General features: G+C 46.3%; 1 protein-coding gene across 1 annotated transcript in view; it reads left to right on the top strand.

The window, feature by feature from the left end:
- The window catches only part of spata5 (spermatogenesis associated 5), a 93,432-nt gene that overhangs the window by 73,446 nt on the left and 6,561 nt on the right, over positions 1 to 13,425 (top strand). The window contains exon 15 of the mRNA XM_036551797.1: positions 1,498 to 1,662. Within this exon, the coding sequence (XP_036407690.1) occupies positions 1,498 to 1,662 (165 nt within the window). The remainder of the gene's footprint in view (positions 1 to 1,497; positions 1,663 to 13,425) is intronic.

Raw genomic sequence — 13,425 nt, 5'->3', positions numbered from 1 at the left:
GGATGTGACAGGGCTATGTCAGGTCAGGGTTTTCTTGGCAATTTCTTCCTTTTTTTTTTTTTTCCCTGCACACACACACTTTTCAAGTGACCCATCGGGCCAACCTGGGAGTGTCAGCAGTGACATGACGGTGGCATAAACAGCCTTCCGAAGGATGACTTCCATCCCTGTTTCCCTGGAGCAGAGGTGAATGTTGGAACTGATCATGTCTCCTGGAGGCCAAACTAGCTGGCCCCCGAGCCACAAAGGGCCGTCCTCGGGAGCCTGTGGGTGGGGTGGGTGAGGTGGGGGGGGGAGTTCAACTCTACATTTGTAGTCCAGGCTAACAGCCTCTCTGAGCCCATTTTGAAAGTCAGAGAGGCAGAGTTGGAGGCGACCATAAGAGAAGTCCATGATTGCTTCATTTCTTTGAGGGGACCTTGCTCCTGTTGGGATTGTCGCTGACTGGAAAGCATCATGTCTGTGGTGGTACTGTGTTTGACTGCAAGTATGCAAGTTTGACTGAACAGAGGTGTGTTCCAGTTTCCATTATGGTGGGATCTTTCTCTGTTAAAAGTAATAATAAATTATAAATATTTAAAACAATATTTGCTTATAAATACTGTATCAAATCAGTAAAAAAATCAGGTAAAGAGTTCAGCTTAGGAGAATCAGTCAGTGTAGGAATGGAATGGAATGGTGGGCACGCACCCTTCTGAGTGAAGCTGTGTTCATTCATTTAAACTCGTCCGCAAAGCAAGCGGACTAAGTAAGGGAGCACGCACCACCGCCCTTCTGATAGAACCCTCCACTGCTGCGCTCCAAGACTGTCCTCCCTCAAAGTTTGTCCAGAGCTTAGTTTCACTCAGAATAAATCCTGAGCATTAACACAATCACGCGGCTTGCATTTCTCACAGAGAATTAGTGGGGGGCGCTCTAAGCAGGCCCTGTTGGGTGGGTAACCTGTGTCCTCATCCTGTGTCTTCATCCTAACCTGGGATAACATTACCTAGCCCTGTGCTAACTTGTTGTCATTACATTACATTATTGGCATTTAGCAGACGCTGTTATCCAGAGCGACTTACATAGGTTACAGTTTTTTTTACAATGTTTTCCATTTATATATCTGTCAGTAAAAAGCTTTCATGAGCAGCAGTGTAGCATAGTAGTAAGGAGCTGGGCTTGTAATCAAGAGGTTGCTGTCCCCACTGGGGCACTGCTGCTGTACCCATGGGTGAGGTACTTAACCCACAACTGCCTCAGTAAATATCCAGCTGTATAAATGGATAACATGTAAAAACTGTAACCTCTGTAAGTCGCTGTGGGTAAGAGCATCTGCTACATGACGATAATATGATGTAATGTAACGTAAATGCAGTGGCACTGGAGAAACAAGTGTGTTCAGGAGTGTTGTAGAATTCCCCTCTGGACAGTGGGAGAATTGGGCTGCCTCCTGTGTGGGTCTGAGTCTGAGCCATCACAGAGGTGCACCACTGACGCCCCATCCCCCCCCCCCAGGCTCTGATGCGCCCGGGACGGCTGGACCGCATCGTCTACGTGCCCCTGCCAGATGCCGCCACGCGCCGGGAGATCTTCAGCCTCCAGTTCCGCAGCATGCCCGTCGCTGGGGACGTGTGCCTCGACGACTTGGTGATCCGGACGAAGAAGTACTCCGGAGCCGAGGTGAGCCGTCCCCTGGGACCGTATGTGATTTACAATGACCGCGGAGATGCTCCAGAAGAGAAAATGGAGAAGGAAAAAAAACCCCATCGTAACTTTTAAGCACCAGTATTAGATCTTGTTTGTCTTATTTTTTAAAGCCCACAATTGAAATACAGAACATGTAAAATGTTCACACTGAAGAAGAACGTCTCCTGGTGAGTGTTCAGATGTTGTGAAAGCTCACTGTGTCAGTTGTCAGTGTCAGTTCTGTGGTCCTGCTGTCTAGCAATTTGTGGGTGCTTCAACAAAGGTCAGTAAGGTTCTGAGGTAAAGGGGCAAAAGGTCTCACCCCCCATGCAGGCATATGGAGACTTTGGCAAAAAAAGTGCATTAACGAGAATTAGAATATAAGGATTTACTGAAGTTGCACAGTCTGGCTCCAGTTTGTGTGATATCTAACTTCATTTCCCCTCTCCTCTTGCACAATCGGGCGCTAACCTCCTGCTGGAAGCACTCGTGCTAGACTGTCCTCACTCCTGTATTCCCTCCAGAAGCCCCCTCTCAGTTATGTAACAGCCTGAACATCAAGTGTGCCTGAAGCGCTCATTACCATAATTATTTCAAATGCTCATGACTTCACCAGCCAGCACGAGTCTCCGTATTCCACTCCAGAATATGCCCCTGCATGCCGGCTCTCCTCCGATTATGCCTTATTTATCCACACTAAGAGGCAAAGGATTGTGGGTAAAGAGGGTGTTTCACCGGGTGTTGAATATGCCCCTGCGTGCCGGCCCTCCTCCGATTCTGCCTTATTTATCCACACTAAGAGGCAAAGGATTGTGGGTAAAGAGGGTGTTTCACTGGGCTGTGTGGAATTTGGAATGTACTGCTTCACGTGCTCTCTGCTTCAGATGGTTCGTTTATGAGGAATCGGAGGGGGGTCGTGCTGCGGCGGAGGCACGGCGCGGTCCGCCGGGGGAAACCAACAGGCAGCCCCGTGCGACGTGTGCTGTGGTAATCGCATATCAGGCCGACCCGTGTTCCCGGGCGGTGGAACAATCCCCTTTTAATCAACTGAACCTGGGGGAGGACAAGGAGGGAGCTCTGTGCATGGGAGACCCACTGCCCCATCAGCGGGAAGAGTGTCACGTTGACGAACTTGCTTCATGAAGAGCTGAAAGACTGCGCTCATTGTTTCAGGTGCAGCTGTGGGAATGCCGTGAGCGTGGGGCGGTGACATTTAGGCCTGATCGGGACTGAAAGCTGGTTCAGCTTTGGCCCGGCGGTACAAATCCATAGGGCCCTCACTGTGCAAAACGGGTTCCCTAAAAGCAGCTTAGAGCCGCCTCACACCTGGCACAGGTATGCCGCGGAAAGCGATCCGGCGGGATTGTGTGTTGTGTTTTACGGGGGGGGTGTTTTGGATTTCCTATCACCTGTTAGCGGAGAGTCTGTTATTTCTAATACCACAGTAACTCGGGAAGCAGCTGATGCTCTTACACTTTGACCTCCTGCCCCCGGTTTAAATAATCTGCTGCCTCTATGAGATTTAAGGGCGAACCTTTGAATGACATGTTTGTAAAGTCAGTGAGAATGCACTGCGTGGAGCCCTTCTTTGTAAGTGCTGGCTTGCTGATTTTAAGCTGAAGTACCCCACTTGATCCAGAGGCCCGTGAAAGAGGACTATGGGTTTTTATACAGGTTTTAATACTTTTGCCACTCGAAAATAATAATTTTGAGATCTGTTATTAGTGTTGCATAGTATCAACTGTCGAGCCATGATTCGGAAAATATTTATGATTACGTGTGAATCTCTTGCAAAGACTGCACACGGTGCCTGCAAAATAACATGCGATATTCCCGGCCGTTCTGTCCCAGTCGGGCTGTGTTGGAGGGCTGTGTGTGGGGAGCAGTTAAACTCTGGTATTTGTTTTGGCAGGACAGCGTCCTGCAGCACGTTTCGAGCGCCGTACCATCGCGCACGGGCGTGGGCCGTATATCAGCCCCGCGCTCATAGGAAGTGAGCATGATGAGTGGTCGTCATAAATCTCTGTCCTCTTATTGAAATTGGAGGCCTATCCACAGGCTAGGGGAGCAATCATCATATTTCCATCACCAGCTCTGACTCGAGCCACGCCGCTGAAACAGAGGCTCCGGCTTTAACTCTTTTCCTCCTTGCTGCGCCGAGTGAGATCTTAAAACCAGGCGGGGACTTTAGGTTATTCACATTACTTACTTGCTCAGCAGACACTCTCATCCAAGGTGAATTACGCAGCTTGCTTTTCTTAATGTACTATTCGTTTATGCAGCTGGATGTTATCTGAGGAGATTGAGGTTAAGCAGCTCCCTGCTTCCAGGGAAGAACAGCAATGCCCACACCGAGGGAAGGAACCGGCAACCTACAAGCTCACCGCCTTAGCCACTACGTCACACTACCACCTTAGGGCCTCTGGAGAACGTGGTGAGCTTTTTGCTTTCTCAGCCACAGCGGCCCTCTTCTTTGGCCGATAGAATCCCAGACCAGCAGATTCCCAGAGAGAAAATTTGGGCCTGGCTGCAGAAAGCCTCCAAACTGCAATTTGCGGGCTTGTTTTTCACCGTGACAAACTGGCAGATCCGGGGTCAGCTAACGCAAGGTCCTCGGCGCTTCTACCTGGAGCACAAAATTTTAATTGCATTCCTGAGTATATGGACCCGCTCGGGAGGCGCGTTTGTTGTCAGCTCCGGGCCAAAAGCTTGTTAAAATCAGCTCCTCCTCGGCAGCAGGAGCCAGCCTCCATTGCGACATCTGGTTTCCAGAGTCAGATCTCTTCCCCCCTTGCCTGTCCAAAAAGCAACATTTGATACCGTAATTGCATTGTGTTGTCAAAAAGAGGGGTAGCTGCCGGGAAGATAATGCTTCTTATTTTCTGTTTTATGATCAAGCCCTGGCAGGTCTAGCCCCCCCCCGATTTATGAACCTGAGCCTCTCACAGGCATGCTCAGAGAGTAGCCCTCTTTAGCCCATGAGGTCCTGCCACTTGTCCTGTTTGAAAATGGATTTTAAGCAGAGCCTGTAATTGCTGGGATCCGGCAGGTTTCCGTCACGGATAGTGACACCACCTCAACTGTCAACAGGAAGGCCCAGGGGAGGTTTCCTCCAAACCTCTGCTCTGGACACAAAGTGTCCCCACCCCCGGAGGATTGTGGTTATTCTGCCCCGTGTCCTTGCCTGCAAGGTGGCTGCATTGTAGGAACGTTACAGGGTGAGATGCCAGTGATCGCACAAACATTGTGGAACAATCATGTGTTTGCAGCCCGGTCTCCAGGAACCATGGGGACTAACAGTCTCTCCAGTTAATGGCTGTTAAATGTAGCATGAAATACCATGCTGTCCATCAGTTTACGATGCTGCATTATCACCAGGTGAAATTAATCCATAGGTAAGTGCTCTGGTATCTTAAAGGGTCACATGTACTGCCGAGCAGTAGTCTCGGTGTGCCAGTAATTCTAAACTACTGTTGGATAGAATTTTCTCCTGCCAGAGCACTGTTTTAAACAAGACAGCTCTGTTCATTTGATCCTCTTTATTTTTTTTTTTTGCAATATCACTCACAGAGCTTAATTTAAGCAGAAAGGTATGTTTACCTTTCCTTTTAGTGCTGCTGAGCCCAAACCTGAGAAGGATGTTTCCTATTCTGACTGTGATGCACAGTTTTAAATGGAACATAACTGCCATGCATTTTATCTTTTGACCTCATTGATTAATATTCTTGGTGTCCTTTTCCATGCCGGGTGTATTCCTGTTGCCTTTTAGCTGAGTGAGCTGTGTAGTTTGGTTCTGTGTACCCAAAAACACTAAGGACTTCAAACATGCATTTGTTTTCCATGTGCAATGTCTGCAGATGATTTTTTTTCTACATTACATTACAGGTATTTAGCAGATGCTCTTATCCTTCGTGACTTACATGGGTTACAGTTTTTTTTTTTTTTTAAACAATGTTATCCGTTTATACAGCTGGGCATTCACTGAGGCAATTGTGGTTGAAGTACCTTGCCCAAGGGTACAGCAGCAGCACCCCAGCAGGGAATTGAACCGGCAACCTCCCGGTTATGAGTCCTGCTCCTTAACCACCAAGCTACACTGCTGCCCTTTTTTACATTCCTCCCCCTCCCCGAAAAAGCTCCATTAATTACAGCTGAACCTCCTCTGAAAATGTAAATGGGCCCAGTTGTTCCTGGTTAAACTGGAGAAATATTATTCTATGGCTGTAATGGTTTTTTCATTCACCCGTTTTTTTTTTTTTTTTTTTTTTACATTTCTTTGGAAGTAACGGCACGTGCATAATTCATTTTGATTAGAATATCCCGGCTTTCCGTGAAGCTCACTCTTCAGGAATACCCTGAAAAATCAGGAATGTTTCTTAGAGGTCTTTTTTTTTTGCTGTGATATAACTCGGAATACTATTTAGTCTCTTCAGTAAAGAATGAATAAGAAATCTTCACGTCATGTTCTTACCCACAAATCAATCCTTTAACCAAGTGTGAGGAAGTGGTAGCATCTGAAGTGTTCTGGAGTGTTCTTCTCTGTTTGAACCCTGCTAGGTGAGATGAGCTTCAGGCTGCGTTTTGGACAAAGACTATGTTCCACTGGATGGCCTTTCCACCATCACTAGCTTAAGCTATCAGTGCGTGTGCCGTTGAAAGAGATAAGCTTATTGTTTTTTTCATTTAAAATTGTGAATTTATTATTAAAATGGGATTTTTTTGTTTCTGAGCAATGATCATTTGTCTGTAAAAATGATTTTATCATGACTCAGACAACAGAATCGTCTTGAATTGTGTATATTTTTAAGTCTCTTTTTTACACAGACTGATTTCTCTCTGCTAATGTACATAATGTTCAGACGCTGTCTGTTTGATAACAGTGGAGCCCTCGTCTTGGTTTGGTGGGTTGTGGCCTTCTAAGCAGCTGCCACCTTTCCTATCTCTTCAAGGCTGTGCTTTGAGTAACATTCTTTTTTTTTTCCTGTAGTGCACTGGTGGTAATGCCAGCTTGCTCCAAAAGCTCTTACTGTGCTTTGACTCGTCCTTTTTTTTTTTTGTCGTTTTTTTTTTTTTTTTTTTTTTACTTTCATTCCAGAGTCTCTTGAGGCACAGTAAATCTCTCCCAGCGTTGACAGCCATTGCTTCAGCATTTTAGGACTCCAACGCAGAAATGTGCGTGAGAAATCAGTTCATGTGTTATTTTGCCTCATGAAGTTTTTACCCTTTTTTACGTAGATTTGATTATTGCCCTCCAGACATACTTATTTTAGACGGATGCAGTTTGGTTTGGTTTTGGCACTCCCTTGGCCTTTCTGAAAACTGGAATGCATTCATGCTTCCCCTCTCCTACCCTATGACTTTTTAGCATAGTCATTCCATGAGATAAATACAACTTCATGATGGCCTGTATTTCGACACAAAAGGCAAATGCAGATTTTGCATAATTGAACAGGGAGACAATATTTGTTGCATCCATCTGAGCCTATCTATTGTAAAATTATGCAGATAAGTTTAATGGAGACTCAGTACTAGTATATTAAACGTCGTACTTTATTAGGAAAGATCTGAGGATATACAATACCAGACAAAAGTTATGACTTTTGATTAAGATACTGGGAAACATGCATTCAGAGACAATTTTGACCTTAAGATGTATGCTTAAATGCTTGAAATATGTTTCTTAGATAAATATAAATAGTGAAGTCAATGCCTATGTATGAATTTCTTTCCAAAAAAGTTTAATTTTAAGAAATATTTTTTGGCTACTTTTAAGAATCTAAGACATATAACATACTTTTGATTTGTTTAACACTTGGTCACTGCATAATTCAATTTATGTTATTCCATAGTGTTGATGTATTTACTGTCATTCTAAAATGAAGAAAACAGTAAAAATAAAGATGAGAATATGAGAAGGTGTGTCCCAAATTTTGACTGGTACGGTCTTATCAGTTTCACCAGCACAGTCCAGTCCACATTCTGATGAATGGGGAAGAAGTGTCCTGACTTTTGTGTTCAATAGTCATCAGTCACTCTTGTTTTTTCACTTCTTTTGGAAGTGACTTTTCTGACAATATGAGTGTTCACTCTGTTTTTGAGGAGCACATCTGCTCAAAAAGGAACGCTAGAAAAACATACCTCTTATTTGGATTGTTTATCTTACTGCTCTTTGTCAAAATAACTGTCAAGAGATTTATAGTTTTGAAAAAACCTTACTGATACTATCTCGCCTCGCTTATTTCAAACAGGTGGCAGTGTAACCAGGACAAAGGTAAAGATTGCTTACTTAACATTGCAGGAGAGCCAAGACATCTCTCAAACAGATCCCATTATTTTGAAGTGTTGGGAGCCCTTCAGCATACCGTCAAACTGTTGCGGAAATCTGTTTCAATAACATTATGATTAAATGGAAAAAATTGAAAACAGATTCTTCTCTTCAGCTGCCTCTTTCCTTTGCGATAAGACAAACTGTTCCCCTCCTCCCCCTCCCCACCTGTTGTGGCTGCTTTGTTCTCTTGGCTCTGTTGGCTTTAATTGATTTATTGCGTCTTATTTGTTGTACCAAAGAGATTTTATCTCCAAGGACACACGTAAAAAAAAAATGCAAAAGCTGTTGCTATTTGAATAACAGTAAGTTGGGAAAGACGGTGCCGTGCGGGAGGGGGGTTGGGGGGTGGGGGTGAGCCATGGCAGGCAAGTTCCTATTGCGAACCAGAAATGCGCTGAAGTGTTAATGTGAAATCCTGCCTTGCCACATTCAGCATACGCCGGCTTGAAGAAAAGCAATTTGTGTGGTGTGAGCCCCTGTCACTCATAACGTGCTGAGTTACATCATCGGGCTGGGAAACAAAGGTTGAAAACACGCTGAAGCCGCGTTACCTTCACCGCAGGACCTCAGTAATGGTTTTTCTAGTGTCGGTTATGAATATGTGAAAAGCAAAGATTATGTTGAAGGCTATACTTTGATCATCCCACTAACAGCCACAGGCGAGCATTACGCTTGTTTTGGCAGTGAAGAGGAAATAATTGAACTAGACTTCCTTATGGGGCTGAACGGCTGTTAAAAGGAGTTCCGTCTCCGTCCCCCTAGGTGAGTGCTCACCTGTGTCTGAGGAGGGGTGGCCCTCGGCCCTAAGTCATCATTAAACTGCCTGACTGCACATGGGCCATCCTGAAATTGAGCATTGGAAAAGAAATCCAATGAGACTTGCCAAAACACAAACACACATACAAATATTTTGTTTTTTCAGACTGACTACCAAATTCATTGAGGATCTGAAGATCACATTTTCTTGTTTTCTGGAGATGCTAGAAATGCTGTCTGGCAGCTCTGCAGTGTTAACACTGAATGGAGTTCTGGCGATGGTCTCACACAGCCTGCAGTTTCTTTTTATTGTCATGAGCATTCTTCAGATAATAACTTGGACTCCTTGCAGACCGCTGTCGTGTGAGTGGAGGTGGCATTGTTTATAATGGGGTAGGAGTGGAAGGAGAAGCTCTCCAATTACCCATTCCAGGGGGCTACAGTCAGGCCGTGCCGCGGCTTTTCCTCAAAACATGCACACACACACACACACACACACACAGTGCAAATTGAATTTTTCCAGGGTGGTGTGAGAGCAGTCTGTGTGCCCGGGAGGCTGGCCGGTTTGCAGGCTGGGGAGAGGGAATGCCCCTGCAGCATGAATGAGACTGCGGAGGGGGCAATTTTGGGATGGCCTGGGGCCGCACACACGGGGGGGGGGAGCCTCACGGCCCGAGTTAGGGGCCAGCACTTAGCACCTTGGTGAAACGCCTTTTGTTAAACAATCACCAAACAGGAAACCCCCCCCCCCCCCCTCCTGCCTCTCTGCCCCCCCCCCCCCCAACACCTTGCAAATGGTTGTGGATTGGCAGGCCTTTTGTCTGGCAGTGTTAGTTCCTCCAGTCACTTTCCCTCATTGACAGACAATCTGAATCAACTTGCAAATGCATCATCACTATAGATTTCCTATAAGAGGAAGGCCGGGCCCTATCGATGTGTATTTGAATGCTGGATTGTAACTGCACCAAGGACTTGGTCTGAAAATGAACATACCCCACATCTTTTTTTTTGGAAAGGAAAAGCAGTATCACACATTGCAGACAAGTACATCTCATCATCCTTATGAAATCAATTATAAACAGATTTCTATGTTAACACAAGTCCATGCTGTTTTTGAATTCGTTAGTGTGTAGTGTGTGAGAATTGTGTAAATTTCAGTGGTTTTTTTGAGGCTGTAAGGACGTGCCCTGTGTGTGATTTCAGAGATTGCCTTCGCTTGTTCTTACAAAACACAACTTTCCTCTTTTTATGGGTGCAGTGAAAGGGTGATTAGTGGTGCGCACACTTCCCCCCCTGATTCGTTCATTTAAAAATGCCCTTTAAAAGAGACCATGTGTAATTTTGACCTCAGGCTGTTTGTCTCCAACCTCCATATGCTGCCTCTGCCCTGACCCAATATCACAGAGGTGCTAATTGGGTTTCCACTGTGTACAGAGAGCGGGGGAACTTCCTCTATCCTCTACCCATCACCCCCCCCCCCCCACCCAAAAAAAAAAAACAGCTGTAGAGGACATACTGACTTTTTGGACAGGCGTTTACATCACAGATCTCCATCAGTACTTAGCGTGCGGATGGGGGCTTTACTCTGATCACAAGATGAACTGTAACAGATGAAGGGAACAGAACACTCTTCTCAAAAGAGCCATTGCTTCATCACCTGACAATATTGCATTACGTCACGTTCCGCCGCCGCTTAGCACGGCTTCGGAGGGAGTGATCGGTTGTTTTTATGGGGTTTAGTTGACAGAGGAAGTTGACTTTGGCAGCAGTCTTTGAGTTTGGATTACGAACTGCACAGGTTATTACCCTGGGTAATATTTATTCCGATGTCATTTCCCTTGTTTTCTGTAACCAAACCACCTTCAAACCAAGAGTAGGCTTTGAGACACTAAAGCAAAACAGCAGCGAAACCAGAACGCATATATCACTCATTCATTCCCATGACAGAGGCTCTAATCCCAGGTGACTTTCAAAGCCTGTATTTATATTTTTACTGAAGCCATTTAGATTTAGAACTTGGGTCAGGGGTTCAATAGTAATCCTTGGCCTAGGATTTAAACACACAACCATCTGGTCACAAACATTATTACCTAACCACTTCCTCCAACTGAAAACACGCCACGTGTTCACCATGAGAGAGGAGGGGAAGAGCAGGAACAACAGCTGGGGGGAAGACAGAGGGGTGAGAGAGAGAGAGAGAGAGAGAGAGAGATAGAGAGAGAGAGAGCTCAACATGCAGGTGGAGCCTGCATGACCAAGAGTGGGCTGGGCCCGTGTTTCCATTCACAGACAGTGGAGCAGAAAGAGCACCTCCACAGAGGGGAGGGGAGGGGGGGGGGGGTTGGTCTCCGAGTTGATCCAGTGCGGGCATGTTTTGTAAATATGCCATCTCGCCCCCAGGCGAGGGAGAATGCGCCGCTTTCATTTCCCAGATTAACGGGTGAGGACAAACATGCCCTTAATGCAAGGCCACGTTTCCCTTCCGCGGCGGGGCGAGCCGGGTGAGTAGTCGGGCCACAGGTGTTCCCTCACGCGGGCGTTTCACAGTGACACGGGGCGGGGCCGCTCCCCCGTGTGTTTGCATTCCTCTTTTCTGTTTATCCTTTTGGTTTGGTTTGGTTTTTTTTTTTTTCCTTGTGTTTTCTTTTTGTGCTGGCATAATGAGCACATTTGTGTTTAAGTTTGGTGTCTGATTGGACCTAGCGTCTGAGGACAGGGCTACCAATTCTGTGGGGCCTCTGACCGGCTTTAATGCCATTTTATTTTACCGCACCGCCCTCCCCTTCATTTCTACATCATTGCGCATCTGCGGTCATATTGCACAGACCCTGCAACCAAACAGAGATAACAGTCAGTGCGCAATAGCACAGACCCAGCTAGGCTCCTGCAGCTAGAGGTCTGATCGTTAACTTCACTTTGAGTTAGCCATGTGAAGATTAAGGTTTTGATTCGGACGGTTTTGTCGTTTTTTTTTTTTTTACTGAACAATAATTGCTGATTTATGCGTTCATTGGCTTTGAAATGAAATATATGGGCTTCTCTGGTTAGTCTGGGGGGCCTGGTTCAGCAGGATGCGCTCGTCCATCACGGCACATGCTGCAGGCCTGGTGTCTATACAGCTCTGCTATAAAGCTCAGAGTCCACTTAGAGATTTATGGTTATATCCTGCTGCAGTGCTGAGTGGCCTGGAGTCATGCCTAAACAGAATCTTTGTACTACAGGCTCCCTACACCAAAGCACAAACATTTCCATTCCCTGTGCGCTCCTCCCCCCCCCCCCCCGTCTAATAAGCGAGGGACCTGACAGAGCCACTAGCAAACAAGGGTCACCCCAGTCTTTCAACACTAAACTTTGCCTGAATGCTGTATCTCAGATAATTAAAAAAAAATTCTGACTGTAATGTGCCTCATATTAAAGACTATACCTACAGAGCCAGTCTAAAAAAAAAAAAAGACTTTCTCGATTATTGTTTTTTCTTTAACCAAATAACTGCCGTGCCATGTTTCCACAAGGGTTAGGAGAACGTCACAAGGGGGAGTTTCCATCTGGCCTCTCCTCCCCATCTGTGTCTGTGCCTGGGAGTGCGCAGGCTCGTTCACCCATGTGCACACACACCCCCCTGCACCCCCACCCCACCCCCGAAAACCCTGATTATCTTAAATGGGTTTCACATGGAACTGAGGTCAGGCCTTATTTCTCTTGGCATGTCCCTGTTGCTGCAGACACTTCCTCTTTGCCTTTAGAGGATGAAACATTTTACTTCTGACTGGGCCCGAGCTCCGCCGTTTGATTTATACATTATTTAATTTCCTCCAGAAAATTGGAAGCAGGGCTTTTAGGAATGGAAGTCAATATTTTTCATTTGCTTAAGAACTCTTTTAGGGCCAATATAATCACGGGTGCTAGATGTCAACCTGATTAGGCCGCCTTCAATCGGGGACGCGAGCACGCGGCGGAGTGGGTGGGGGTGGGGGGGGGGGATGCCTCGGTAATGCGGAGCAACAGGGGCGTTTCAAGAGAGAGGGAGGGAGGGAGGGAGGGAGAGAGAGAGAGAGAGAGGGAGAGGGAGAGAGAGATCGGCCTGTGTAAAGGTGACTGTTTGTGCGAGGGAGCCTAGCGAAGCCTGCCAGGGAGGGATATAGGCTGCATTGATAGGAAGCACAAGCTCTCGGTGTGCATCTGCGGGTAATAGAGCAAACATGCTCCTTGTTAATGCTTTGATACGGGGCGGGGGCAGGGGGGGGGACTGTGCATCGTTGTTGAGGGGCGAAGCGGCACGCTCTCACTCGACACAGTTTACCGCGCCCAACTGTACACGGCGCTCAAGGTGACTCGCGCCAGGGGAGTCGTAATTACCAGAGGTAATGCTCCCGACCGCGTTTCCGGGGCGTTTGCTTTTGACCGCGCCTTACCTCCCCTCACAACATAAGCTTTCTCAGGCGTTCACAGCTGTCCTTAAAAAAAAAAAAGAACTTTTCTTGCTGAGGTTTCTCCTCTGTTGTGGAAGGCAAATTTGGAAAAATTTTGGAAAATATGAACCCGATGCCATTCAACTGAATCATTTGAACATTTCTTGATGTAGAGATTTTCCCTGACTTAGCTAGTGAATGAAACTTTTTTTTTTTTTTTTTTTTGCAAGCCCCTTCAGTTCCTTGAGATTTAATAAACAGGAG

Source organism: Megalops cyprinoides, chromosome 18 (genome assembly GCF_013368585.1).
Source record: "Megalops cyprinoides isolate fMegCyp1 chromosome 18, fMegCyp1.pri, whole genome shotgun sequence".
NCBI classification, from domain to species: domain Eukaryota; kingdom Metazoa; phylum Chordata; class Actinopteri; order Elopiformes; family Megalopidae; genus Megalops; species Megalops cyprinoides.
The sequence above is the reverse complement of the archived record's forward strand: the minus strand, read 5'-3'. Positions and strand labels throughout refer to the sequence as shown.